Consider the following 15,815-nt stretch of genomic DNA (forward strand, 5'->3'; position numbering starts at 1 on the left):
TCTGTGAGAAATGCTGAGAAGAACAAAATCCAAGTAATGTCGCGTCACGGCAAGCATAAAAGTAGATGGTTTTGGAGGAATTTTTCATGGTCCAGCACCCATTCAAACCATGATGGAGCAGTAGTTTCCTTTTCTTAAAATCAAACTTGATGAAGAAAAGCTCTCCAATTATTGCACAATAATATTATGATGAGAGACTTGATTTTCTTCAAGATAGTCATGCACTCATGTTTACGTTTTGGTGATTGTAATATCTTCAAGTTTGTATCGTTTATGTTTGGTCGTAATATCTTCAAGTTTGATTGTAATATCTTCGAGTTTGTATCGTTCAAGATAGTCATACACTCATGCTTTTTTTTTTCTTTTTTTGGTTATAATTCGCATTTTTTTAAAAAAATATCGGTTATTTCGGTCGCCGACCGAAATAACCGATTTAAAAAAAATCGGTTCGGTTAATTCGGTTTCTATGATTATTTTGTTCGGTCCGGTTATTTGGAAATTAAATCGATTATAGGTCTATTCTGTTCGGTCGACCACTGAATAAACCGATTGCACACCACTAGTCGTGGTCCAAGTGCGAGGCACAAAATAATTTGAAGACATTTCCCGAAGAAAAAAAAACAAATGGAAAGGCTTAGAACCATAGAATAAGATGGATAGCAACATTCAAAATCGTTGAAAGTATTTCGACACCCGATAGGATTTCTCGAGAAAATTTCGGAATTATTTTATAGAGAATTAAGCTTCAAAGAATTCAGCATGCATAAAAATGAAGTTGGAAGATGTTATTCATGTGCTAGATTATGAAGAGGAGGAAAAAAACAAGACTAAACCCGAGAGATCCGTGCTACGGCGGCCAAATAATACCGGCCCAGCGCCCCAAACGCTGTCCAAAGTCGCAAATTTCCAGTACCCTCCGCGCTAGGGCGGTCAAACTCTACCGCCCCAGCGCTTTTTGCGCTGTAAAAAGTTTTAAGTTACTTGGTAACTAGATTTTTCTTTGGATATCCTTCTTATTTGTAATATATGCATGTCGGGAAAAATCCCAGCCAGATTTTGAACCTGGCGGCTCTGAAACAACTTAAATGTCATGCCCCAAAACCGAGACGTGCCATCGGCGTTGTTTAACAATTTAAAATCGTATAACAACAAGCCACGTAGTACATCAAATAGCCAAAATCCAGTCTATTACATATATCAATAATCGTCTTAAAATGCGATTAAAACGGAATGCGGAAGCGTAAAACACTAAAAGACAAAATAACAAGACTGGTCTTCAATTGGATTGGCTTCATTACCATCCCCAAAAATATTCTTGTTCTTTATCTTCAATTTGTTCCTCTATCTGGGGTGAGAATGTAAGGGGTGAGTATTTGGGTAATATTCAATAAATGGGGGTTAATCGTGCATAACAAATATCAATGTTTCAATTATATGAATATATCATCATAATTTTGATAATAAGCATGTTAAATCGAATACGAACAAAATACAAACATAGCACTGAAAATCATCTCATTTTCATGATTTACCGATCAGTCTCCTATATGTTACTCCTCTAAGGGGCGATGCCAAATGAACGGTTATTATATCCCACCGCATCAAGGTCAAAACATATCATCATTTCTAATTTGAATCATTACAGTGCATTTCAAATATTTCAAACATGCTTTCAAATATTATTGCTAATATCCAACAACAAATTGTTCAAAGATATTCATAACAAATAGGAACAAATATAGCATGCCGATCGAATTTCAAGAAACATACATAATATATTTTTAAGCAAATGTGGACATATTTACGAAGAACAAGTATTTTGATATATATATATTGAGTAGTACATTTATGAAATGCGAGTGTACGTAAGAATATAGCAAAAACTCACTTATCTTTCCCTTATTTGGATTAAAATGTGAGGAATTTGTAGGAGGAATTCCGCTCGAACTCGTATAAGACTTGGTTGCTGCGAATTCGAGGCACGTTACTGGAATTTCGAACAAGTTGAAGGGATTTCGGATAGTGGCAGTACTTTGAGCAGCAACTTTAGCTCAAAACTTGGGACGAAAATGTGGGTAGGACGGAGGTAAATCGAAGCTTGAGACTAGCAGCTATGGAGCTTGAAAATGTGGCTAACTTTCTGCTGAAACTTTCAGAATGTTTGTGGTTGTTTGTGTCTTCTTTTGGTGTGGTTTCCTTCAGCTCTTGGGGGGTATTTATAGGTTAGAAAAAGAGGGGATTGCACACCATTTTCAGCCATGTTTATGGCCTACTCAATGGCCTTAAACAGTTGGCCATAAACACCATTAAAAGGGCTGTTATAGGTTGGCCATGGCTGTTCAAACAGCCTTGAATTCATGGCTTGAATGAAATTTAATTCATGGCTTGAATGAGATTTAAAGGCTTGGTTGAATCTGCATTTCATGGCTTTGTGTTGTAAATTTTGGGTCCTTACAGACTTCTTCCGTGTTTGACTTGGGGGAAAGTCAGGCGGGAGAGAAGACAACTTTGAGGATGTTCCAACCATAATTTCAGAGGCTTAGGTTGTCGAGAAAGTAGTAATGGAAGAACATGTTCAAGCCACTCAAACAAACAATCGGGTTGAATATGTTACATATGTTCCTTCCTCTTCTCCTCCAATTGTGACTCAAGTTGACGATCTCATAGAGATTATTATCTCTTTGGATGAGGTTGTTAGGTCACTCTCATAGTTTGATTTTGACCAATCACAGATGAATCCCTCCTCTCCTATGCTGCAAGATCCAACCACTGGGCAAGAAGTTGTATACGGTGAAATGGATTTGAATACGGAATTAGTACCTACCCCACTCAGACCAGTGCATATATGCAAGTTTATCATATTATTTATCTAGAAAATCTGACCGATAAGGATATGATAATTCATGGTGCATTCAAGTCAACTGATGCACAAGAAGAATTTGTGGTTGATCCGCAGCCAATTAATAATCTAGTCGCTGACACTCAGACCGTTCAACTAACTCCTCAAGCCGTCGCATATACATCTAGCATAAAGTTAGTAGTTGGACCCCTTCCTTCTTCCTCCAAAACAAAAAATGAAGATGTTTCATCTCCTGGCATCAACTTGAATGTCTTCTCTGAATTCAACGTGACAACTGCTCCTTGGGATATGTTCCAAAAAATTTACTCTCATATGAAAGACTTGGCAAAATCAGTATCCAATGTTGAAGCCAAACATTTTTCTCACACTATTGCCTTCGACAACTCCAAGAAACAGGTCAAGCGCAAGCTAAGTTCGATAGAAACAAATTTTAGATTAATCGTGGATCAAACCATCACAAAGAAGCAAGTTTTCATGATGAATGTTGAACTTTTACAACATATTACTCAAGTCAAACAACTTATGGACGAACAGTTTGATCTTCTCCAATCTACAAAAGGCACCCAGTTGCAAAAAATCTTGATTATATGTAGCGAGGTGATAACAAAAAAAGGAAGATAAGAAGAGATTAGAAGAGCAGAAGATGAGAGCATAAGCCAAAAAGCATGAGGATCGACGTAGGTTTGAGGAGGAAGACAGCGATTCTAGTTCAAATTTTAAAAGATAAGATTTTTTCTATTTTGTAGGTGTAATATAATTTTATTATATACATATGCAACAATGATATTTCATTTACTCGATGAACGATAATTGATCTTCAAAATTATATGTTATTTAACTATTTTTCTGTAACAATTGTATTTAGTTTTGAGCTTGGTTTCGTGATCACCAAAGGAGGAGAAATTGTTAGAATATTTCTATTACCCTAAATTTTTGTCGTTGAAAAACAATAGCATCGAGCTGTTTCAGGATCCAACCGCTTATCAATTGTAATTTCAGGTTTCCAAACTGCTGGATCAACTCAAGCCGTTTATACATAATATCAACATTTCAAGTGCAGTACATGTGTTTAAACTGATAAATTCCAACCGCTCTGCAACCGATCATATATGAGAATTCAAAAAAAATATTGCAAGTCTAACCGTTCAGCAACTGCGAGATTTATAATGATTACACAGTATCCTTTCACTCTCAAATGATATAAATATGCCTTTTTCGTCTATGGCCCGTCGGCTTTTTCAGAAGCTAGGAGCTCAAAGTCACAAAAGAAAAAAAGAACGGTACATATGATCGTTGAAAATCTTACAGATTATCATTGAAAAAAAAATTCGAACGTTGGAGATTTTCAACTATAAATATGCAGATTTCAAAGTAAAGAATGATTAATGATCCGAACGATTACGAGATTGCACACATTTTTCAAACTGCATTATTTCAAAGATCTTCAAACATACTTAACGCTTTCATATTTCAATCCGTTCAACTTAAGCACACACCTATCAGTTTACATCATGTCTAACCATTACCTTAAATTATTCGAGATGCCCCTCAAAACATTGCATCCAAAGAATAAGTGGTCATCTGATAAGTTACATAACCTGCATCTCTTGCCTTCCACGTACACCCGTCTATCCCTTGCCCGAGTTTCTTGTGTGCAAACAACCACGGTATGAATCTATGCTTGGGTATTAAATGCTTGATTTCCGTTTCCAGTTGTTTTTGCTGGTTTATGTTCTTTATGTACAGTTTGAGCTCTGATTTATGTGTGCTGGATTTCAGCTCATTTGATTGTGGGATTTTTAGAACTGAGGATGATATAATTGGAGGACCGAGGAGGCAGGTGAATAGGATTATTTCTCCACCGAGAAACGACCCATTTCCGGCAAGACACCCTAGCAAATAAAAATTACTCAAATACAACAATAAATTTTGATTTTTTAATTCAATGAGCTAGTAAAGTTTACAGTGAAATGATTTTATAGTTGAACAAAATTCCATAGTGATACTGAGAAAATGACCAAAGTGTGCTTTGAAGAAAGCCAAAAGACGGATACAATCAAACCATAGCCACCAAGAATCTGTTTCAAATAATATATCATTCATAAATAATTATGATCATGTAATTAAATAATGTATGTAGTTATTTAATTATTTTTGTTTAAATTAATAACTATGTCGCTAACGTTCATTCTGTCATGTTACTTTCTTTTTTCTTTTAATAGGATTCACAAAGTCAACAGCAACCAAATCCCACTAAAAATTAGTAAAATAACTTCGGTCAACTATTTAATCAAAAAAATGACATCCTCACGTGTATTCGAGGGAAAATTGACATATAACCAATTTGGCAAAAATGCTTGCATGGTGTCGAAAAACACTGACGTGAACTTGTCTGACGTCGCGTTATCATTTCATTAAAAAAGAATCAAAAGTCAAAACACAAGTTAACTTGCATGACTAAAACTCAAATTTAAATATTTACGACCCAAAGACAAACTTATCTTTATTCCACTACCAAATTATAAAAATTGATTAAAAAAAAAAGTAAAAAACAAAACAAAACAAAACAAAACAATGATCGAACAAGATGCGTTCATTTATAGTTGTCCCTTCATTTCTTGATAAAGCCATTTTCATCATGTCCCTCTCCAGAAGTCTTGTTTAATCTTAATTCATATTATATTTTTGCATTTGCTGAAAATAGCAGTAAAATAAAAGAAAATATGATTCAACTCCTTTGGAATGCCAGGAAAGAACGTAAACATATTTCATGGTAGGAAAATGAAATTTAAGTTTCTCGACTTTTGAGTTGATTTTGTACAAAAAATAACATGATCCTCTTCTTCTTTTTTTAATATGCGATTTTTAATAATCTTTATGGGGTTCTCATACCCAATTTTATCGAATTGATCTGAAATTCTTATCCCAATTTTATTGACAGTTAAATCTTCGTCTTCGTTTCAAATAATCTAGAAATGATAACAAGATGGGCCGGATTTGACATCATCATCTTCGACCTGACATTGAATTAAATCAGTGTCCCATCACGGCTTCAACTATCGATTGAATTAACTAACAAACAAAAAAAAGAAATCATTTTACTAACAAATTAAAATGAACGAGATTTGAATATTGAATTAAATCAATGTCCCATCACGGCTTCAAATATCGATTAAATTAACTAACAAACAAAAAAAAGAAATCATTTTACTAACAAATTAAAAAATGAACTAGATTTGAATATTAAATTTTGAGTTTCAAATCCCAAACGGGGAAATTGCCTATCCTCTTTCTGATTAACAAAATCGAAGACTTTTATGGGCTCTAAACGAAAAGTAAACTTCATCCACTTCATTCTTCGATCACTATTTACAGAATAATCGAGAAAGTCATTTCTTTGCATCTAAATCACATTAGCATACATACTGCTCTCTGATTTTCTCTTCTTCTTTTTATTCGTAAAATTGCTGGTTCGGCTTAACTCCGTCCCGCAATTGCATTGTTTTGTGTTTATTTTGTTGGTCCCACGTGCGGTAATTTGTGATAATAAATATAAAAATAAAGAATAAATTGAATAACAAGATTTACGTGAAAACCCCTAAAAATTATTATGGTAAAAATCATGGACAAGATGAAAAGAACTTCACTATAGCTTAACTCCGCCCCACGATTGCATTGTTTTGTGTTTCTTTTGTTGGTCTCACGTGCGGTAATTTGAGATAATAAATATAAAAGTAAAGAATAAATTAGACAACGAGATTTACGTGAAAAACCCCTAAAAATTATTATGTTAAAAATAACGGACAAGATGAAAATCATTGCGTTTTCAAAGCAAACACACACTCTTTTTAATATAGAAGAACAAACACTAAATATTTAAATATTATAAAATCAGAGATAATTCGACGAAGAGATGAATGAAGCAGGGGAAGGGAACTCTGTGTATTGTAAACGCGTTCCTTCGTATAATTTCTCCAATTAGCCGACCCCATCTCCACCATTATTTTGCCGACATCTTTGACCTGCGAAGTATTCTCTTATTTCCAAAGCAACCGAAGAAGGGGAAAAAATCAGAAAGAGCAGTAACAAATGGCTGCATTTTTAATGATTCTTGGAGGCATTCTCAGCGTCGTAGCAAAACTAGGAGAATACTTGGTGCCCCCAATCAAGCGCCAATTCAACTACATGTGTTGCTACGGCAACAACGTCAAGGACCTGCAATGTGAAGTTGACAAGCTGCTACGCACGGAAGTCGGGGTTCAGCTGCAGGTTGATGAGGCCCGGAGGAATTTAGAAAGAATTGGGCCTGATGTGGAAAACTGGCTAAGAGAGATTGAAAATATCAAGAACGAAAGACATAACCTTCATGCAGACGCGGCAAAAGTTTCAGAAGTGTAAGAACCGGATTTTTCCATCTTGTAATTAAATAATTGTAAGGAAATTTGTTTAGCATAAGACTTTATTAATAAATAAGATATGATTATGGGGAAATTAATTGTTGAAAATCTTGATTACCAAGTCAAAAATACCTACAATAAGGCTAGCATATTCTCGAAAATATGCAAAGGGATATACTATATTGGGTAGAGACCATCCAAGACTAGAGGAATCAAGGCATGGACTTAGCAATTTTCGAAATTATCAAATACAAGAATAAACTATAAGGAATTGAAAACAAATCCCATAAATTAGCCATCATATTTTTCGAGAATGGCAAGGAAATTTGGAGCCAATATTAGGGGATTTGATATGATTTTTGGTATGATTTTTAGTGCCAAACTTAGCTCCACCCTCATCCCCTATAAATAGTGCATCAACCCCACTCATTCAACACACATAATTTCGAAATCCTAGAGCTGAAAAACTCGAAAATTCAGCAACTCTCCCTAGCCAAAATACTGCACAAAAATCGTTCCGAAAATCGTCAAAGAAATCGAGCCGGAGCGCTACCCGGACGTGGAGCGCGAAGTGATCCAAACCAAGCCGTTCACTCCACGTTTTTTTAAGTACATCCAAACACTGTAAGTGGGCTGTTTTAAATTTTGTTTTATGCACATGAAAATTTCGGTTTTGTGGTTTAAAAATACGGTCGAGTACCGTCGTTTTGTCTATACGTTTTTACGAAAGTTATTACGTTTATGTTTGACACTATGAGGATTCCGTGAAAATGGGTGGAATTCCAACATATGGCCCTTAACAGTGGGATAGAACTGTTTTATGGCCTCGCCCCCTTGGTGGATTAAAACTTAGGGACTGACGTCAGTAAACCGTTAAAGGTGAAAAATCGTAGTGTTATTATGTTATGAAATTTACGTTACGTTTATGAAAAGCATGATGTACGTTTATGATATGTTTTGAAAATATTATTAAATTGGTTATGTTGTGTTCAAAGTCCTCCATTTACTGACTATTCCCAAAATACTCACCCCCCTTACAACCCTTCCCAGATAAGTCCGAAGAACAGGTTGAGGAAGAAGAGTCCGAACAGTTCTGGGGATGGTGATTCACGAGACCAGTAGTAGTTATGTTCGAATTTATGATTTAATAATTGTAAGACGCTTCCGCATTATTTACTATTTCGTTGGATTTCGTTATTGTAAAGACAATGTTTATTTCGTGGAAATTATGATATAAAAACTGGTTCGGTTTATACTGTGCTACGAAAGGCTTGTTGTTTCGATTGTGTGATTGTTAAACAACGCCAGTGGCAATCTCGAGTTTCGGGGCGTGACATTTAAGTGGTATCAGAGCCGCTAGGTTCATAATCCGAGTGGAAAAAAAAATCGATTTTCAAAAAATTAAAAAAAAAATTCGGGAATTCCGGCCAAACAGGCCCTTAGCACGATCCGCCGTATTTTTCGCCGATTCCGGCCGCTTTCGGTAGTATTTCTTTGATCGGAGACCAGATCTAGGACCGCCGTCGACGAGACGAACAAAAGCCCTCAATACAATTTCAGATTTCGTGCTCGGGTGCAACCGGAATTTCGGATCTACGGATTTGCCGTACGAACCCTAACGCCGAATCTTATTTCGTCCAATTACCCTATCAATCCTACTTTGATTTTCAATTCCTTTTACCCAAACATTATACTATCCATGGGTAACGTTTCCCAACAATCAATTTTGAGATCGGATCAACTAATCGAAAACACCCAATTTTAGGTGAGTTAACCGAGTTCGAGCGAGTTCCGGCCAATTAGGTAGTTTTCCGACCGATTCTGGCCGTGCCACCACCGGTTCCGTGATGCTGACCTCTTCGCCGACGCACGCCTTTCCTCCGACCATACTCCGGCGAGTCAACTCGGCCGAGTCAACGAGTCAACCCGCCAGCATGTGTCCTTCGATTTTTCGTAGGAAACTCCGAATTCGGTTCCGTCAACTGATCTGAAATCCTCTCGACATACTCTTCGAATCCATATGCATATTCAAAACTTATCATTTTTCGAAATTTTCAAAAAATTTTAATTTTCAGTATCTTACTCTATCCTGATATTTTATTCTGTCTTAGTGATTTTGTTCTAGGAGTTTTATTTTACCTTTCTTTTTCCGTTGTTGCTATTTTATTCAGTACGACTTTTATTTCCTTTAGATTGATCATGTTCTTTCTTTTAGAAATCAATAAAAATTTGTTCTATTTGGTTCATTGATTTCAATTTATTTCAGCACAACATATTGTATGAACTTTACTCGTACAACAAATTCTTAGAACTTGCAATCTGTAGGAAATGGCGGCAGACCCCCAAGACAGAACCGCAACCCGCATTATGTTAATATCAACCGTGAAGGCGGACAGTAGAACGAGCAAGGAAATGGACCCCCGCCGGCAGTCAACTTAAGCCAAGCTGATCTTATGGCCATAGCCACTATTGTGGCGACAACACTGCAAGGGTTGGGAAACCCGAACGCCAATCAGCCACCACCACCTCCACCACAAAATGGAATCAAGTTCCACTATGAGTCACTCCGCAAGAATAGGTGTCCAACCTTCAGTGGAGCCGCTGACCCTGAAGTTAGCCAGAGTTGGCTGAAAGGTGTAGAGACTCAACATCGCCTATTGGAAGTTCCCGAGGCACTGAAAGTTGACGTGACTGTGCCGTTCCTAGAAGATAAAGCAGGAAAATGGTGGGAAGCAATCTCGCCAGCCATGACAGCTGCAGGACCAATGACTTGGCAGCAATTTCGAGAAGCCTTTCTGAAACAGTATTATCCAGCCGAGGTCAGACTGCAGAAACTGAATGAATTTGAAAACTTCACTCAAACTCCGGATATGTCAGTTGTAGAATACACCTCCCAGTTCAACGCCTTAGGATCTTATGCTCCGGCAATCATGGCGGACGAAGTTCTAAAATTACACCGCTTCAAAAAGGGTTTGAACAGCAGAATACAGTCGGCTTTGGCAGTCTACCAACCTGCGAACTTCTCAGACTTGATGGGCGCAGCCATCCGAGCTGAAACTGATATCCAGCGCAGAGAGAAGGAGATTAGGAACAAAAGGCCTATGAATGATCAGTCCTCTCATGGCAGTCAGTCGTTCAAGAAACCGAACCACTCCGGCGAACCACCTAAGGGGCCTTCACCCGCCACCAACTACCAAGCCATTAAGCCTTGCCCAACTTGCCACTTACGAAACCTGGGAGAATGTCGTAGAGCCAGCGGCGTCTGCTTTGGATGCGGAAAACCAGGACACCGTATGGCAGATTGTCCAGCTGCCAGCAACAAAACAACTGGACCAGGTAAAAGAGACGGGTCGAGCTCAGGGGCGAATGCCAATAAACCACGGGAGAACAAACCAAATGCCAGGGTGTTTGCCATAACGCAGGAGGAGGCAGATGATGCAAGCGATGTTGTGTCAGGTACCATATTTTTCAGCAAGTGCCTGCTTATGTGTTATTTGACTGTGGCGCTACACATTCTTGTATATCTAAGAGATTTGGTAAGAAGTTAGGACGTAAGCCCGATAAGCTAACCGAACCTTTCCAACTAACCACGCCTACTAGTAGAGCCATTGAAACTGACGAAATTTACAGAGATTGAAAAATCAGTATTGGTAATTGATGTTTAGAGCCGACCTGATACAGTTGATCATGGTCGATTTCTATATCATCTAGGTAATGGATTGGTTAGAAAGAAACAATGCGGTAGTAGATTGTAAGGGAAAGGAATATCCCTACCTATTTGGAGACCAGGCCAACTCCAGTTTCGAGGACGAAACTTCTCATAAGGAGGGAGGGATGTAAGAGCCGGATTTTTCCATCTTGTAATTAAATAATTGTAAGGAAATTTGTTTAGCATAAGACTTTATTAATAAAAAGGATATGATTATGGGGAAATTAATTGTTGGAAATCTTGGTTACCAAGTCAAAAATACCTACAATAAGGCTAGCATATTCTCGAAAATATGCAAAGGGATATACTATATTGGGTAGAGACCATCCAAGACTAGAGGAATCAAGGCATGGACCTAGCAATTTTCGAAATTATCACATACAAGAATAAACTATAAGGAAATTGGAAACAAATCCCATAAATTAGCCATCATATTTTTCGAGAATGGCAAGGAAATTTGGAGCCAATATTAGGGGATTTGATATGATTTTTGGTATGATTTTTAGTGCCAAATTTAGCTCCACCCTCATCCCCTATAAATAGTGCATCAACCCCACTCATTCAACACACATAATTTCGAAATCCTAGAGCTGAAAAACTCGAAAATTCAGCAACTCTCCCTAGCCAAAATACTGCACAAAAATCGTTCCGAAAATCGTCAAAGAAATCGAGCCGGAGCGCTACCCGGACGAGGAGCGCGAAGTGATCCAAACCAAGCCATTCACTCCACGTTTTTTTAAGTACATCCAAACACTGTAAGTGGGCTGTTTTAAATTTTGTTTTATGCACATGAAAATTTCGGTTTTGTGGTTTAAAAATACGGTCGAGTACCGTCGTTTTGTCTATACGTTTTTACGAAAGTTATTACGTTTATGTTTGACACTGTGAGGATTCCCTGAAAATGGGTGGAATTCCAACATATGGCCCTTAACAGTGGGATAGAACTGTTTTATGGCCTCGCCCCCTTAGAGGATTAAAACTTAGGGACTGACGTCAGTGAACCGTTAAAGGTGAAAAATCGCAGTGTTATTATGTTATGAAATTTACGTTACGTTTATGAAAAGCATGATGTACTTTTATGATATGTTTTGAAAATGTTATTAAATTGGTTATGTTGTGTTCAAAGTCCCACATTTACTGAGTATTACCAAAATACTCACCCCCCTTACAACCCTTCCCAGATAAATCCGAAGAACAGGTTGAGGAAGAGGAGTCCGAACAGTTCTGGGGATGGTGATTCACGAGACCAGTAGTAGTTATGTTCGAATTTATGATTTAATAATTGTAAGACGCTTTCGTATTATTTACTATTTCGTTGGATTTCGTTATTATAAAGACAATGTTTATTTCGTGGAAATTATGATATATAAACTGGTTCGGTTTATACTGTGCTACGAAAGGCTTGTTGTTTCGATTGTGTGATTGTTAAACAACGCCGGTGTCAATCCCGAGTTTCGGGGCGTGACACCACTTGAACACAGACATCTCGTGCTCGAGATGTCAACAAAATTTTGCAATTATTATGGGATAACTCAAGTGGAATTCCTAACTCATTTAGATCAAGTCTTCCCCAAATATCATCTAGTATGACAAGGATTCTTTTTTTTATACCCAATATTCTTTTGCGTAGTAAAATTCCTCTGTTCGACTCATCCTCTGCTTGTAATTTGAAATGTAACATTTCCGCAACTTCAATGTTTTCAGTATCTAACTCAACTAGAGGATCAGAGAATAGCATCTCCCCAAATGGAACATGGTAAGATACTCGTCCAAATTTGCCTTCTTGTTGAAGTTGAATGGCTTTTTTGATGATCTTTTTGCTTCTCTTGCTTAGCTGATAATGAGATTTCATACCCGTTAACCCTCTGTGGATAAAAACTTCTTGTCACGCCCCGAAACTCGAGATTGACACCGGCGTTGTTTAACAATCACACAATCGAAACAACAAGCCTTTCGTAGCACAGTATAAACCGAACCAGTTTATATATCATAATTTTCACGAAATAAACATTGTCTTTACAATAACGAAATCCAACGAAATAGTAAATAATGCGGAAGCGTCTTACAATTATTAAATCATAAATTCGAACATAACTACTACTGGTCTCGTGACTCACCATCCCCAGAACTGTTCGGACTACTCTTCCTCAACCTGTTCTTCGGACTTATCTGGGAAGGGTTGTAAGGGGGGTGAGTATTTTGGGAATACTCAGTAAATGGGGGACTTTGAACACAACATAACCAATTTAATAACATTTTCAAAACATATCATAAACGTACATCATGCTTTTCATAAACGTAACGTAAATTTCATAACATAATAACACTGCGATTTTTCACCTTTAACGGTTTACTGACGTCAGTCCCTAAGTTTTAATCCTCTAAGGGGGCGAGACCATAAAACAGTTCTATCCCACTGTTAAGGGCCATATGTTGGAATTCCACCCATTTTCAGGGAATCCCCACAGTGTCAAACATAAACGTACCAAAATTTCGTAAAAACGCATAGACAAAACGACGGTACTCGATCGTATTTTTAAACCACAAAACCGAAATTTTCATGTGCATAAAACAAAATTAAAAACACCCCACTTACAGTGTTTGGATGTACTTAAAAAAACGTGGAGTGAACGGCTTGGTTTGGATCACTTCGCGCTCCTCGTCCGGGTAGCGCTCCGGCTCGATTTCTTTGACGATTTTCGGGACGATTTTTGTGCAGTATTTTGGCTAGGGAGAGTTGCTGAATTTTCGAGTTTTTCAGCTCTAGGATTTCGAAATTATGTGTGTTGAATGAGTGGGGTTGATGCACTATTTATAGGGGAGGAGGGTGGAGCTAAATTTGGCACTAAAAATCATACCAAAAATCATATCAAATCCCCTAATATTGGCTCCAAATTTCCTTGTCATTCTCGAAAAATATGATGGCTAATTTATGGGATTTGTTTCCAATTTCCTTATAGTTTATTCTTGTATGTGATAATTTCGAAAATTGCTAGGTCCATGCCTTGATTCCTCTAGTCTTGGATGGTATCTACCCAATATAGTATATCCCTTTGCATATTTTCGAGAATATGCTAGCCTTATTGTAGGTATTTTTGACTTGGTAACCAAGATTTCCAACAATTAATTTCCCCATAATCATATCCTATTTATTAATAAAGTCTTATGCTAAACAAATTTCCTTACAATTATTTAATTACAAGATGGAAAAATCTGGTTCTTACATCCCTCCCTGCTTATGAGAAGTTTCGTCCTCGAAACTGGAGTTGGCCTGGTCTCCAAATAGGTAGGGATATTCCTTTCCCTTACAATCTACTACCACATTGTTTCTTTCTAACCAATCCATTCCTAAGATGATATAGAAATCGACCATGATCAACTGTGTCAGGTCGGCTCTAAACATCTAATTACCAATACTGATTTTTCAATCTCTGTAAATTTCTTCAGTTTCAATGGCTCTACTAGTAGGCATGGTTAGTTGGAAAGGTTCGGTTAGCTTATCGGGCTTACGTCCTAACTTCTTACAAAATCTCTTAGATATACAAGAATGTGTAGCGCCACAGTCAAATAACACATAAGCAGGCACTTGCTGAAAAATATGGTACCTGACACAACATCGCTTGCATCATCTGCCTCCTCCTGCGTTATGGCAAACACCCTGGCATTTGGTTTGTTCTCCCGTGGTTTATTGGCATTCGCCCCTGAGCTCGACCCGTCTCTTTTACCTGGTCCAGTTGTTTTGTTGCTGGCGGCTGGACAATCTGCCATACGGTGTCCTGGTTTTCCGCATCCAAAGCAGACGCCGCTGGCTCTACGACATTCTCCCAGGTGTCGTAAGTGGCAAGTTGGGCAAGGCTTAATGGCTTGGTAGTTGGTGGCGGGTGAAGGCCCCTTAGGTGGTTCGCCGGAGTGGTTCGGTTTCTTGAACGACTGACTGCCATGAGAGGACTGATCATTCATAGGCCTTTTGTTCCTAATCTCCTTCTCTCTGCGCTGGATATCAGTTTCAGCTCGGATGGCTGCGCCCATCAAGTCTGAGAAGTTCGCAGGTTGGTAGACTGCCAAAGCCGACTGTATTCTGCTGTTCAAACCCTTTTTGAAGCGGTGTAATTTTAGAACTTCGTCCGCCATGATTGCCGGAGCATAAGATCCTAAGGCGTTGAACTGGGAGGTGTATTCTACAACTAACATATCCGGATTTTGAGTGAAGTTTTCAAACTCACTCAGTTTCTGCAGTCTGACCTCGGCTGGATAATACTGTTTCAGAAAGGCTTCTCGAAATCGCTGCCAAGTCATTGGTCCTGCAGCTGTCATGGCTGGCGAGATTGCTTCCCACCATTTTCCTGCTTTATCTTCCAGGAACGGCACAGTCACGTCAACTTTCAGTGCCTCGGGAACTTCCAATAGGCGATGTTGAGTCTCTACACCTTTCAGCCAACTCTGGCTAACTTCAGGGTCAGCGGCTCCACTGAAGGTTGGACACCTATTCTCTCGGAGTGACTCATAGTAGAACTTGATTCCATTTGGTGGTGGAGGTGGTGGTGGCTGATTGGCGTTCGGGTTTCCCAACCCTTGCAGTGTTATCACCACAATAGTGGCTATGGCCATAAGATCAGCTTGGCTTAAGTTGACTTGCCGGCGGGGGTCCATTTCCTTGCTCGTTCTCCTGTCCGCTTTCACGGTTGATATTAGCATAACGCGGGTTGCGGTTCTGTCTTGGGGGTCTGCCGGCCATTTCCTACAGATTGCAAGTTCTAAGAATTTGTTGTACGAGTAAAGTTTATACAATATGTTGTGCTGAAATAAATTGAAATCAATGAACCAAATAGAACAAATTTTTATTGATTTC

General features: G+C 38.2%; 1 protein-coding gene across 1 annotated transcript; it reads left to right on the forward strand.

Annotated features, from left to right (window-relative positions):
* The first annotated feature begins 9,710 nt into the window (after positions 1-9,710).
* Positions 9,711-10,805, forward strand: LOC142537483 (uncharacterized). Its single transcript, XM_075642994.1, has one exon. It carries the CDS (start codon positions 9,711-9,713, stop codon positions 10,803-10,805), a length of 1,095 nt encoding a protein of 364 aa, XP_075499109.1.
* The last annotated feature ends 5,010 nt before the right edge of the window (positions 10,806-15,815 follow it).

Source organism: Primulina tabacum, chromosome 2 (genome assembly GCF_025594145.1).
Source record: "Primulina tabacum isolate GXHZ01 chromosome 2, ASM2559414v2, whole genome shotgun sequence".
Lineage (NCBI taxonomy): Eukaryota > Viridiplantae > Streptophyta > Magnoliopsida > Lamiales > Gesneriaceae > Primulina > Primulina tabacum.

Excerpts from the sequence above, each read along its gene's own strand:
- LOC142537483 (XM_075642994.1), top strand. The coding sequence starts at position 9,711 with ATGGCCATAGCCACTATTGTGGCGACAACACTGCAAGGGTTGGGAAAC.